Below are 13,549 nucleotides of genomic sequence, written 5' to 3' on the forward strand. Positions count from 1 at the left end.
GGAATCAACACTCAACATTCACGCCACACCAGTTWTCACTCCTTTCAATGGCGCCCTGCTCCAGGGAGTAAAGAAAGTCACAGGTCTTGTCCCAAGGTGCATGGTGCAGAGTGCCCGCTCCCTCTTGGCGGAAGACACACAAATATCATCACGAGTCCACTTCGAGTTACTTTCACCGATTCAACAGTCCCCAACCTCTTCTCCACCCAACCTGACACCACATATGGATCCACAAGAAGGAAAGGATCCATTCTCTCAAAAAAGGCTCAAACCCGCACATGGCACCGCAGGTAATAAATCCTCACTCTTGTCAGGTTACATTTTTTCTCTTTGTACTTGACTAAAATCTTCCTCACCACACTGCTTCCCTCTACACTTAGCTCCTTTCCTTCTTCCTTGATGTCCATTTCCACAAACCTCCACGCACTTTCTACTCCTTCATCCGCTGTAGTAGCAAATGGTTCAAATGGTTCTTGTATCTTGAATTTGCCGCCATGTCTTGTCGACTCATAAAGCTCTACCAGCCGCAATTATCTGCCGCCTACCGCCATTACTCAAGGTGAAGCTGCTTAAACCTATCCAATCATTTAATATCTACAAGTACCTAGAGGTAGGAGGAGCTGAAGGTTGATTCTGCTCCTGCTCCAGTACCTACCTCCACCATCCATTCTGGAATGTGATGAAGTGAATACTGTCAAAGATGGGCAGTATGATTTCCATAGTGTCAGGTTATTCATGATATTGTGATGTACGAGCTACCCTCATATACTCTGAAATTGATAGTGCATTTATTCAGGGTTATATAATAGACTTACATTCCATAAAATTGGTTTGTTTATTATACATCTTCATACACATTTACTGTTCAACATACACAAAAGGATTTGTTCTACAAATGCAAAAATTGTGCCAGATATGTAACAACCAAGTCTGCTACCGGAATACTATATTATTGTCAGCTCTAACCATTGACATTTTTCCCTAGCAAAACATAATTGCAAAATAAACTTTACGATCTGCCACTGCATGTTGTCTTTCAACCATATAGAGATGGAGAAAACTGGTCACTTTTACTTTACACTGCACATACAAAATGAAATCATGGTCAGTAGAACACACACATAACCATCAGTGGGAACAGAAACGCGCAGATATGTACACATTAGGGATTTCAAAAGAGAAAACAAAGAAAGTTATAAAAGAAGCAACAAGTTATGGTGTGTGGTGTGCAGGTTATGGGGAGAGAGGGTATTACAGCAACGGTTGCCCCCTCTGCTCAAGAGTCCATAGTCCCCATGGGTATGGTGGTAGTGTCAGCCACCACCTGGGCACAGGGGCAGGGCACAGGATAGTTGAAGCTGCTGGTAGATGGATTCAAATTTTGATTGAAAGAAGTCTATAAACTTATTTCAGAGGTTCAGCTTCAGAGCTCGCTCCAGAGCTCTTGCGTCGCCATACACTGATCCAGTCCCCAGGGTTGACGTCCATCTGCAGCATCTTCATCACCCACTTGTCTCTCGTGGCCCCGTCGATGAACTCATCCAGAGACAACTCCCCTGAGGGAAGAGACAGTTAGCATTACTCACTAACTACTGAAACCAAACACTGTTTACACCGAGGGAAAAACATTACTAACACCCATTGTCCAATGGTCCAATTTTCTAAATACTTTAGAATTTTACACACAATAATGTGTTACACACAGTCATAATGATATGGAATCACAGTGAGAACCTGCTACATCATTACATTATTAAAACCACAGATCAAGCTGTCAGAGAACAGTAAGAGGATAAAGAAAGCGTCCTCACCATCTCCGTTTTCATCAACCAGTTCAAATATTCTGTCGACCACTTGATCTGGGGTCAGGAGGTTACACTGCATCCAGTTCTCCATGACAGGCTTTCTTCAGTGTGTAAATGGACTGAGAGAGAAGACAAGCAGATTTTGGAATGATATCCCATATATGTATGGGATATCATAATTGTATTTTATGTAATCCTACACTAATCTTTGAACGTCTGTTACCTCTACAATCTCCAGCAGCTCTGTCTTGTCAATGCAGCCACTTCCATCTTTGTCGTACATTTTGAAAGTCCATTTCAGTTTATGTTCCAACTTGCCCCTCAAGACCAGGTTCAAGGCTGCAACATACTCTAGAAAATCAATTGTATTGTCCTGCAAAGGAAAGAAATTATAAAATAATATTTTGATACTCATAAAGAAATACAGAAATTAAGAGAAAGTGATGTTCAACAGTTATCACTTGAATGACATGTGGACACTGTGGCCCTCAAAGGCCCCCATCATCTGTAGCTACTCACTCCGTTCTTGTCAAATGCGCGAAATATATTCTCAATGTAATCGGCCGCCTCCTTGTTGTTAGTAACACCGAAGAAGCTCTTGAACTCGTGCATGAAGAGTGTTCCACTTGGGCACTCCACCACAAACTTCTTATACCAGTCCTGCAGCTCTGCAACATCAATTTCCTGGTCTGAATCACTCTCCTCACTCAGTCGCTGACCCATCACGGAAATAGTTCTCAAATACTGTGATGAGCCTCTTTAGTTGAAGGTGTTGTCGCTCATGTTTGATTGGACTCCTCAGTTGAAGAAGTTGTCTCTCATGGTTGAAAGTTGTGTCAGTCAGGGGTGTAGCTCTACTCTTTGGACATTCCACAAATTATTTTGCTCTTCCAACTATGTGCTCATTTCCATCACAACTGCAACTTTTTAATCAGTCCACTGTGTCTGTACTATTACTGACATTTTTTAAATATTTCCATAAAGGTACCACACATAAACAAAAACACTGCGGACAGAAACAGTGAGTTACTATATTACCCCTTGTCTGACCATTCTCCACTGATGGTAGAGACTGGGCAAGGACTGATGTAGATCACATGACACATGGGATTAGGAATACATGCCTACTGTCTGGATCAATTAGTTCATAGTGAGTTCTCGAGAAGATTTGCTATTGTCCATCTTCCAAGAAGTCCAGTCAGTCCAAGGCAAGTCAACCTGCTAGAACTACTGCAACAGACAGGCGGTGAACAAAATAATAGGTATAAAGATGTTAAACTGCTAACTGAACTGCTAATTTAGACTACTAAACCTAAAAGGAAGAGCCCTTGACTTGACATTTTTCTTTGATCATGGTAATAGTGTGACATGAGGAAATTGAAATCAGCATACAAGTCATTGTAGAAAAGGTACAGGGCCAGTTTCCCAGACCCAGTTTAGTCCTGGACTAAAATGCACTTTCAATGGAAACTATCAATTGAAAATGATTTTTTCATCCAGGACTAGGTTTAATCAGGGTCCAGCAAACTGTACCATGTCATCTCTACAGAGAATTACATTGAGCCATATACAGGCAGGACCCAGTATATTCCCGTGGTGAAATATGAAGTTCATGTCTTGCCAAAGTTAGTTACACAATGTCCCTTACATGGGATCCTCCTTTTTGTTTGCAAATCTGATGACTCATAAAGGCCAGGCATTTGGTAATCCCTCTTTAAGGTGATGCTATTTCTAGGACCTTCCTTGATAACCTGTGTGACAGAATGTACACATTGTGTCTCTGTTGCAGCATAATTATGTCATAAGTACATCAACTTTATGATCAACATTTATTATTGTATTCCATGGCTCAGTAGTAGGCCTAACAATTTACCAGTTGACTGTGTCTCCAAATACCCCTTGTTACATTTTTGAATGGAAGACATGAAAATCCTGATATCGATATGAGAAACATTTATCAAATGTATATACACTAAAGAGACAGGTTGCAGGAGGCAGAGGTTGGAAAAACACACTTGTGGGACTGACTGTCCTTGTTTCCTATAGTTGAACAGTGTGAAGATCTCAATTGCATACTGCTTGTGTCCTCTCTCCAGCTCCTCCTCAAAACCAATTGGATGAGAAAGCCAGAGGTCCCTCCCCTCTGACCTCCGCCATTGGATTTTGAGGACGCGAGGAATATGCAATTGAGATATTCCCAGTGTTGACTGAACACCCCCGTCTAGCACATCTTGGCTCATGTAATCTGCTGACTAGGTGTTTCATAGGGACACGGATAAGTATCATTAGCCTGAGTGTCAAGGCCATCTGGAYATACTCTCATAACTTTCTCTGAAAATGTACAGATAAGGACATAATATATTCAAAGGATGTATTCATAGTTGGCAAAAGTTATTTGAAAAACGTACTGATACAAATTAAGCAAACCCCACACTTAAAATGTTAGCATTTATTGCTTCATATGAATACTGTGCTGAAAGCCAATCATTAAATTTACAGAGATATCAATCGGTTTCACAAAGGCAGTGAACACATATTACAATCTACAAAATCTACTTTACAGAAATGTTTATCCTAATATATAAAAAGACAGTTGCAGAAACTGGTAAAGATATGGCAGCCAGTAAACTCTCAAAATAAAATCAAACAAGATTCTTGTGATCAATGACATTTAGTGCTGATATAGACATTTCAATTTGACAAATGTAGTTTTATTCAATTGAAAAGATTGTGAGAACTTAAGTACACAATGTTTTCTTACCATTTTAGTAAATCGGACACAAAAACTGACAGTAACTGTGGTCAACAGTTACTGTGGTCAACAATGATTTTTTCATCCAGGACTAGGTTTAATCAGGGTCCAGCAAACTGTACCATGTCATGGAAGGACCATTCACTCAATACTGTCAGACAACAGAAATCAGGAAATTGGCAATATTATTGTCTTCTGATGTTTTGGAAGACTTAGCAACAGGTGAGAAGGTAGAGAACGATGGGATAGAGTGCTCCTGGAATGTTTAGAGCAATTGATTCACAGCTATACAGTGCTGTCAGAAAGTATTCATTCCCCTCAACCTATTCCACATTTTGTTGGGTTAAAGCCTGAATTCAATTTTCCTACACAAAATACCCCATAATGGCAAAGTGAAAACATTTAGACATTTTTGCAAATGTATTGAAAAATAAATACATATAATTTACATAAGTATTCACACCCGAGTCAATACTTTGTAAAAACACCTTTGGTGGCGATTACAGATTTGTGTCGTCTTGGGTACGTCTGCATCAGCTTTGCACATCTGGACTTGGGGATTTCCTCCCATTCTTCCTTGCAGATTTTCTCAAGCTCTGTTAAGTTAAATGGGAAGTGGTGGTGAACAGCAATCTTCAAGTCATTCCATAGATTTTCAATGGGCTTTGGTTGAGCCACTCAAGGACTTTCAAACTCTTGTTCTGAAGTCATTCCAGCATTGCTTTGGCTATATGCTTGGGGTCATTGTCCTGTTGGAACGTAAATCTTCACCCCAGTCCAAGGTCATTTGCACTCTGAAGCAGGTTCTCATCAGGGATTTGACACCATTAATTGTTCGCGGTATCCTTACCAGTCTCTCAGTCCCTGCCACTGAAAAGCATCCCTATAGCAAGATGCTGCCACCACCGCTATACAGTAGGGTGTTAGATGGGTGATTAGCTGTGCCTGTTTCTCTCTAGACATAGCGCTTTGCATTCAGGCCAATTTGTCTCTCATCAGACAACAGAATATGTTTCCTTATGCTCCATCTTTCATATGCCTTTTTGCAAACTCCAGGCCTTCCATCATGTGCCTTTTTGTTAGGAGCGGCTTCCGTCTGGCCACTCTCCCATAAAGCTCAGATTGGTGAAGTGCGTAAAGACTTGTCCTTCTGGCAGGTTCTCCCATCTCAACCAAGGAACTCTGTAGTTCTGTCAGAGTGGTCATTGGGTTCTTGGTCACCTCCCTTACCAAAGGTCTTTCTTGCCTTGGTCGGACGGCTAGCTCTAGGCAGTCTGGGTAGTTCTATATTTTTTCAATGTCCCAATGATGGAGACCACTGTGCTCGCAAAAACTTAACACTCTAAAATTGTTTTATACCCTTCCCCCAGATATATGCCTCATCACAATCGTGTCTCGGCACTCTACAGACAGTTCCTTGGACTTCATGGTATAGTTTCTGCTCTGACATGCACTGTCAACTGTGGGACCTTATATAGACAGGTGTTTTTCTAAATCATGTCCAAACAAATGAATTGGCCACAGGTGGACTCCAATCAAGTTGCAGTGACAGCTCAAGGATGATCAAAGGAAGTTGGATGCTCCTGAGCTCAGTTTGGTGTGACATAACAAAGGGGTGTGTAAGTTAGTAAGTTAGATATTTATTTCATTTTCAATAAATGTGCAAAGACTTCTAAAAATGTGTTTTCATTATGGGGTATTGTGTGTTAACATTCAAGCCATTTTGAATTCAAGCTGTAACAAAATGTGGAATAAGTCAAGGGGTATGAATACTTTCTGAAAGCACTATCTGTTTTGTTCAATCAGAGTGCAATAGTACATGAGGATTGGTTGCAATCCATGGTTTCAGTATGTTAACTTTGCAAGATTACCAAACTTGCAGGACAAGGGCTTCCAGTGGTTTTATGGAACAGATGTGTGTCATGGACAATCCTTCATACTTTACATTCCAAAGTATGGACAACCATACAAAAAATTTAAACATAGATGTGAACGGTAGCTTTACCAAGGGAAAACCCAAGGCATCCCACAGATCCAGAGGAGACCCTAACTGGGCCGGCCAACATGATACGTTCACCACAGATTGAGATCACAACACACAGAAGTGGCTGATTCATTCCTTATCACAATGTTAACCAAACAGCTTTAGAACTGGTGTCTAAAATAGCAGTAAATATTAAAATGACAATGATCCATGAGAGAAATAAAAACTATCAAGGTGATAAAAAAGTACAGCTGAGTCGTTTTTTTGAATGCCACAGGCTTTAAAAAAAAAACTAGCTGGAGGGGAACTTTAAATGATAAGTTCCAGTTTTTAAAAACGGACTGATGTGTGGCCGTCAGGAGGTGGGTGGGTCAAAAAAGGCGTGAAGAGACCTGAGGGTGAAAATCCTCTGAGGCCTCACAAAAAGCCTCCCTGTGCTGGGAGATTACAGGTCCATGGTGGTACAGAGATCTCCWGGGTTTGGTACAGTATCAATATACAGTGTAAAATAATGTTGGGGGGGGGCCCCTCAGCCTCAGGTTAGTCCTGTTCCATGGGCTCATCTGCCATCTCTGAGCTTTCCGAACAGTTTTCTGCAGCAGCGCCCTCTGCCAACGACTCAGCTGTACTGCTGGGAGACGCAGAGGGGACCGGCTCTTCACTGGGTGCTCCCTCCCCATTGCTGCTACTGCTGCTACTTACTGGGTCACTGCAATCTCCTTCATCCTGTTCCTCTAAACTCAGATCATTCCCTGACTGAGCAAGCTGCTCCTCTGACTGGTCCATGGTGCTGTCACTCTTTAGACTGTGGATGGGGCCATACTCAGCCTCCCTCTCTGATGGCTCTTCCTCGTCATCAAAGGGATCTTCTGTCTGAGTACTGGAGGGCTCTGGGGGACAGAAGGCAATAACAATAATACCATTACCTCCTTCCATAAATCAATGAATCCATTTTAGCAATGTTATTTTTAGATTCATGTCATTTTCCCTTTCACAAATCACATAATGTGATTTGAAAATGCCCCATTGTACAAAATACATACCATGATCGTCTGTGGTGAGCATATCAGCAGACTTCTCTTTTTCTTCCTCAACAACATCTGTTGACGATTCTGGCATGTCTGATGAACTTTGGGCAGGTGCAGGACATGACATCTCCTTGTCTACCTCATCCTCCTCTTCATCCATGTCTTTGTCAAACTTCAGCCTCTTGACTTCGTGGCTCTCTGCCTCCGTTGCATCCTCTTCCGGATGCTTAGTCTTCATCGGACTGCTCTGTGTGGCATCACTTTCCGATACCGAGGAATCACTAAAAGAAGGGTCAAAACATCAGAACCAGTTGCTCTAATTATATATATATATATCTTATAAAACATTTACACGTGTTATCAGGGCATTATATTTCTGCTGACAGTCACCTGGCTTTCACACAATGCTATTTACCTGACAACATGCTCCTCTTCTTGTTTTGTGAGTGGCTCCTTATCTTCTGTGCTGTCAGGGAGACCGTTTGTAGCCAGAGAGGTGGATAGTGATAGCTTTGGTCTGTTCAGTGGCCTTGGGGTGCCTGGTCCATTTACATTCCTACCGTAAGGAGAGAAAATAATCTCTGCATAATCTAATACTTTCATACAATCAAATGTTGTCGCAACTGAATCCATATTGCAATTTAATTTAATTAATAACAAGGAGATTCATTCAAGCAACAGTACAGTGCTGCCCACTGTCTGACAATCATATTTGGTATGAGTAAATTAGTAAACCTTCTCCCCCTATGTTCTGGGATCCCTGGAAAGAAAGACTGCTGGGTTTCATTTGGGTTCCTTATCCCGGTTTTATGTTTTTGTAAATTTTTATAGCATAACTGAAAGTTAACCATTGACAAGCAGGTATCTCTCACCTTTCTGAATAAATAGCGGTATTGCCAGGGAACATCACTCCATTCATTCTGTTTACACTGGTTGCCTCATTTTTCCTTTAAAAAGAGGCAGAGTGACTCAACAAATCCAAGTGATTGTTAGCTTTAAAGTGCTATACATAGGATTTGTTTTTTTGGGTTTTTACATTGTAACTTCAGCACTTTTCCATAATATATCTGGCGCTAATGGTGGAAGGATAGTGTTTCACAGTATTGCTTACCCACAGTGTTGTGATTGGCTGTGATATTCGCCTATTGATTTTTGCCCGCCGGTGCGGCATCTGTTGTCTAACTAGGATAGCTGTTCTGACTTTGTGGCTGTGTTATCTAGTGGAAATTAATTTCTTGGTTGCTAAAATTCTACACTGTTCGTGTAAACTGTGTGAAATGGCTAGCTAGTTAGCCGGGTGCGCGCTAATAGCTTTTCAATCAGTGACGTCACTCGCTCTGAGACCTTGAAGTAGTTGTTTCCCTTGCTCTGCAAGGGCCTGGGCTTTTGTGGAGCAATGGGTAACAATGCTTCGAGGGTGACTGTTGTCGATGTGTGCAGAGGGTCCCTGGTTCGAGCCCAGGTAGGGGCGAGGAGGGACGGAAGCAGTTTCTCACAATTTCTGTGAGAAAACAAGCACTGAATATTGTAGGGAATCATTGTACCATCTAAATCAATAACAAAAAAGTATATTTTCAGCTGTTTGAAGAGGGTGAACCAAAACAAGTTAATTTTGTTTTTTGGTCCACCAGCTTCAAACAGCTGTAAATATGATTTTTGTTGTTGCTGAAAATACATTTCACAGCGATTTAGATGGTACAATGATTCCCTACAATATTGAGTGCTTGTTTTCTCAGATAAGTGGAAATTGAGCGAACAGTGTAGAATTTTAGCAACCAGGAAATTAGCGATTTCCACTAGATAACACAGCCAAAGTCAGAACAGCTTTCCCAGTTTGACAAAAGATGCCACACCGGCGGAAGAAATCAACAAGTGAATATCACAGTGAATCAAAATGCAACACTGTAATACTGTGAAGCACTATCATTCCACTATTAGCCACCGATATTTTCTGTAATTACAATGCAAAAAATCCTGTGTACATTAGCACCTTTAAAGTATGTTTTGCTATAAAAAAAAAAACACTAAAGGGGTAGGGTAGAGAAACATGACAGAATACTTACTCTGATGTAGGACACACACAGCTGACCACCATCACATTCTGCAAAACATAAACACCATCAATCCCCAAGCATTTATATTGTATATTAATACAAGCAATTCTAACTTGTTTAAATCAACACAAGGACATGTGTATGTGACTTAGGTATTCTTACTAGGCTTAATACCCTCATTCAAACACCCATTATGAGAAATGATGTCAGTAGAAGTGATGATACTTACCTTCTCCACTCCCCTGAGGAACTTGTCTGTTCCTGTGTAGTTCCTCTTTGGCTCAGTCAGTAACTCACACAGACGCTGGATGGTGAACGGAATCCTGGAAAATATGGATATTTGTCAAGAAGGTATACTTTCCTCACCATGGCTGTATACTAGGGCTACACAAAGACCTACTGGTAAAACAAGAAAAGGGATAGTTTTATTAGACGTTTCAGCACTGGTTAGTAGAGGATACTCACCCGTTGTATCCTTCTACGATTTTGAGAATCCTCTCCTTCATCTCTTCAAACGGAATGTACTCCACATTAGGATTAGCTGGCCCTCGCTGGTCTGGTGTCGAGGCTCTGAAGTCATCCATTACCTTCTCAAGTTTAAACAGGAAATAACTTTTGAACTGTGACCATGAAATCCTGGAAAGGATGAGAGACCAAAAAGTTATCCTCTCTAGATCAGACACCTTATAACCTATCCAACAGAGATGCAGCCTTGATGCTGTGATAACTACCAGTCTTGGGACCACACAATTATGTCTCCTCAAACAACTTTGGATTTGGTAACATATCGAGATTTCTGGAATATGACTATCCACGAGTTGTAATTTACCAGTCGTTTTATTTATATCCTGTATTGACACATTGTCTTCTCATTAGAAAAGTGGCTGGCACCGTTGGGATCATTTATCAGACACTCACATCGTTTCTCCCGTTTTGGCGACATGACACAGAAATTGATCCAGGGCAGGGCAGGCATCTTTCTTCCCTTTCTTCTCGAAGTCTGAACGTAGATGCATGAAAATATGAAACTATTTCAAGTTATGTGCAGTGTTGCAGTGCAGGGTAACGTTAGCAGGCACCAATAATTAACTGCACGGCAACCACTGCGTTAGCGATCTAACAGTAACGTTACCTAGCTAGAAAACTAATTAACCATCCATGGCTAACATAAACTAGGTTACAGCGACCGGATAACTATGCAACTACAATGTGGGTAAAATAGCTTCAACACAATACACCTATTCACATACGTTTTGAATTATACAAGTACAGTAACGTTATCTAAATAAAATAGGCCTAGCGCGAGTTAGCTAGCTAACAATTTCGACTGAAAGCTACAAGCTAGCTAGCCAAGTTAGCCGTCCAACGAGTATAATATATGCAGCTACTTAACGTTACGCTTGTAAATTCAAATGTAGCTAGTTAATCATGTACATATACGGAAAATCAGCAAACGCGAGTTGACTTACCCGTAAAACCCTCCAAAAGTGTGTCGATTTCCATGGTTGTAACGTAAGCTATTTTATGGCAACCGAAGTCCCCTACACACCAGCGACAGGAAATCAGAAAAAGCTAGCTACCGCTAGCTAGCAACAATGCATCCCAGTGAGTTTATGGCGCCGTTTGTCACACACTTGCTAGCTAACGTTAGCTACCCACTCAACTGGGCATGTCCAGTCAGAGTATGTCTGGCAAACCGGGCTTCTTCTTTGGGATTGGTTTGGCGGATCGCATCCAACTTTTAAGGTGCGTTCCCCGCCACCTACTGTACTGGAGTGTGAGTCCAGTCACAGCCTACCTACATGAAATTACCTTCGTTAGTCCTGTTCCTCTAAGAAAGTGAAATAGAGCCCTAAACACCCCCCCACCCTTTCACGCAATCTCTCCCTATCTACATAATGCAGTTCACAAAATATCAACACATGCTCCACCGTTTCCTCCACTAAACATTCACCACATAGACCTGTTTCATGTCTCCCCATCATCCACAGCGTGGCATTCAAACCTGTCTGCCCAAACCYTAGTCTACTCCACAGAACTTCCTCTCTCCTACATCCCATACTCCCCACCTCTTCCTTTAATGATCGATGCACGGGATAAAATCCCTTACAAAAAAAGATTGCTGTTTTGTGATTGCTGAATAACTGCAATGTACTGCAGTTATATTGCACTGTAACAGCAGTTACACTTCAAAGTTACTGCAGTAAAAATAACGGTGTTCTTTTGGACGCAGCATTATTAGCATACTGCAGTTATACTGCATTATAACTACAGTTATACTACAATGTACTGCAGTTATACTGCATGCTGACTGCACATTTTTTGTTAGGGATTGCCTCCCTTACTACTAGCATCCATTTTACATTTACATTTTACATTTAAGTCATTTAGCAGACGCTCTTATCCAGAGCGACTTACAAATTGGTGCATTCACCTTATGATATCCAGTGGAACAACCACTTTACAATAGTGCATCTAACTCTTTTAAGGGGGAGGGGGGGTTAGAAGGATTACTTTATCCTATGTATTCCTTAAAGAGGTGGGGTTTCAGGTGTCTCCGGAAGGTGGTGATTGACTCCGCTGACCTGGCGTCGTGAGGGAGTTTGTTCCACCATTGGGGTGCCAGAGCAGCGAACAGTTTTGACTGGGCTGCGGTTTCCAGTTCCCAACAATATCCAGCAACTTTATATTTTTGTTCATTGTAGATAGTACGGAGGACTGTTTGAAGGGATGCATTCTTACTTTTTGCAATAATTTTGTTTGTACAAAATGTTTCATTGATGTCAATGGCAGGTCTGTGCGAAAGTTGAAGTCGTCAGGATTCAGCACTAGAGAGAGAGATCACCCTAAGACTGGAGTACTACAGTAAATTGATAAAATCACCGCTCTTGGAGGATAAAACTACACCAACTCACTGCAATTTATTTCTTGTCCACTCGTTCTTCTGTTTTTTTACTGCTGTACTCTGCCCTGCTGCCGCCAAACCCATTGGCTAAGATGCTTCCTTTCAATAACGTAAGCTCTTCGTTTTTAATTGGAGGGGGCAGTTTCATGGTGCATCCAGGACCCCTCCCGCCTAGCTCTTCCTTTCTTTTTTCCTCTGAAGCGCCCGTGGAGAAGAGTGCTGAGCTCTCTGCCAATTCATAACACAGAGCGTAAAAAAAGCAGGGAAAGCGAGGATGTGAAGGAGGGGGAACATGAAAAAAACTGAAGATTGAGTGTTAGGAGGGAGGGAGAGCTAACGAACAATCAATGCCATATCGGACAAACACACCCGAGATAGGATGCAGCATTATTGCCAGGGTTAGGAGGATATTTTGAGACATAAGCAAGGACCCACCTCTGCATGTCCTGCAGTCTCTGATGAACCTCTGCAGTACAAGTGGGGTGTCAGAGGAGTCTGAAGGCCACTAAAAGGGCATATTTTTCCAGGGCTAGCGGGAGGCGACTAGGTGGTACTGCTGCAGTGATGCAGTCTAATTGCTGGGCAAAGGGGGATGGGAGGAGGAGGGGGTCGGATGCAGTGATGCCGAAGCACAGTCTTCCAGCAGGAATACAAGCGAGGCAGCCGCAGTGTAACAGCGGCATGCCCTTTTCCTCCATGAATTATTGGTGCATGCGCAAAAGAAGGAGGTATAGGGAGTGGGTGCCCAAGAGGGCAAGACTGAGACTGTACACGTCTAGCTAACTATGTAGCTTGTGGTTTATCACAACCAAATGTATATTATAATGTTACTTAATAATGCTCTTATCGTTTCAGTTCAATGTTACTAACAGGCAATCCATCGAAAGGAATTAGATGGTTTTGGTGTAAGATTCGAATCAAGGTTCATGAACTGTACAGGAGGGCTTCCCATATTACCACATAAAATGGATCTGTGGTTTGATTGTGGTGTCAGATTCCCCACCCCCACTTCCCATTACAT

General features: G+C 41.8%; 2 protein-coding genes across 2 annotated transcripts; both read right to left on the minus strand.

The window, feature by feature from the left end:
• Positions 1-979: 979 nt before the first annotated feature.
• Positions 980-3,204, minus strand: LOC111966599 (guanylyl cyclase-activating protein 2-like). Its single transcript, XM_023991386.1, is given in 5 exon segments — positions 980-1,556; positions 1,812-1,882; positions 1,884-1,924; positions 2,029-2,178; positions 2,325-3,204. Coding segments are annotated over 5 exon segments (618 nt in total). The 5' UTR covers positions 2,529-3,204; the 3' UTR covers positions 980-1,404.
• Positions 3,205-4,239: 1,035 nt separating this feature from the next.
• On the minus strand, positions 4,240-11,383 carry LOC111966598 (serine/threonine-protein phosphatase 4 regulatory subunit 2-A). Its single transcript, XM_023991385.2, has 9 exons — positions 11,093-11,383; positions 10,542-10,623; positions 10,089-10,259; positions 9,853-9,946; positions 9,633-9,670; positions 8,442-8,516; positions 7,985-8,125; positions 7,585-7,850; positions 4,240-7,431 (listed from the first exon to the last, which is right to left on the minus strand). Exons 1-9 carry the CDS (start codon positions 11,124-11,126, stop codon positions 7,082-7,084), a joined length of 1,251 nt encoding a protein of 416 aa, XP_023847153.1. The 5' UTR covers positions 11,127-11,383; the 3' UTR covers positions 4,240-7,081.
• Positions 11,384-13,549: the final 2,166 nt, after the last annotated feature.

Source organism: Salvelinus sp. IW2-2015, linkage group LG7 (assembly GCF_002910315.2).
Source record: "Salvelinus sp. IW2-2015 linkage group LG7, ASM291031v2, whole genome shotgun sequence".
Lineage (NCBI taxonomy): Eukaryota > Metazoa > Chordata > Actinopteri > Salmoniformes > Salmonidae > Salvelinus > Salvelinus sp. IW2-2015.

Bases quoted from the DNA above. Each gene is read 5' to 3' on its own strand.
- LOC111966598 (XM_023991385.2), bottom strand. From the start codon at position 11,126: ATGGAAATCGACACACTTTTGGAGGGTTTTACGG. The intron at 9,671-9,852 runs GTAAGTATCATC...TATGTTTTGCAG, and splicing joins TCCTCAGGGGAGTGGAGAAG to AATGTGATGGTGGTCAGCTG. The intron at 7,851-7,984 runs GTAAATAGCATT...CCCTTCTTTTAG, and splicing joins GAAGAGGAGCATGTTGTCAG to TGATTCCTCGGTATCGGAAA.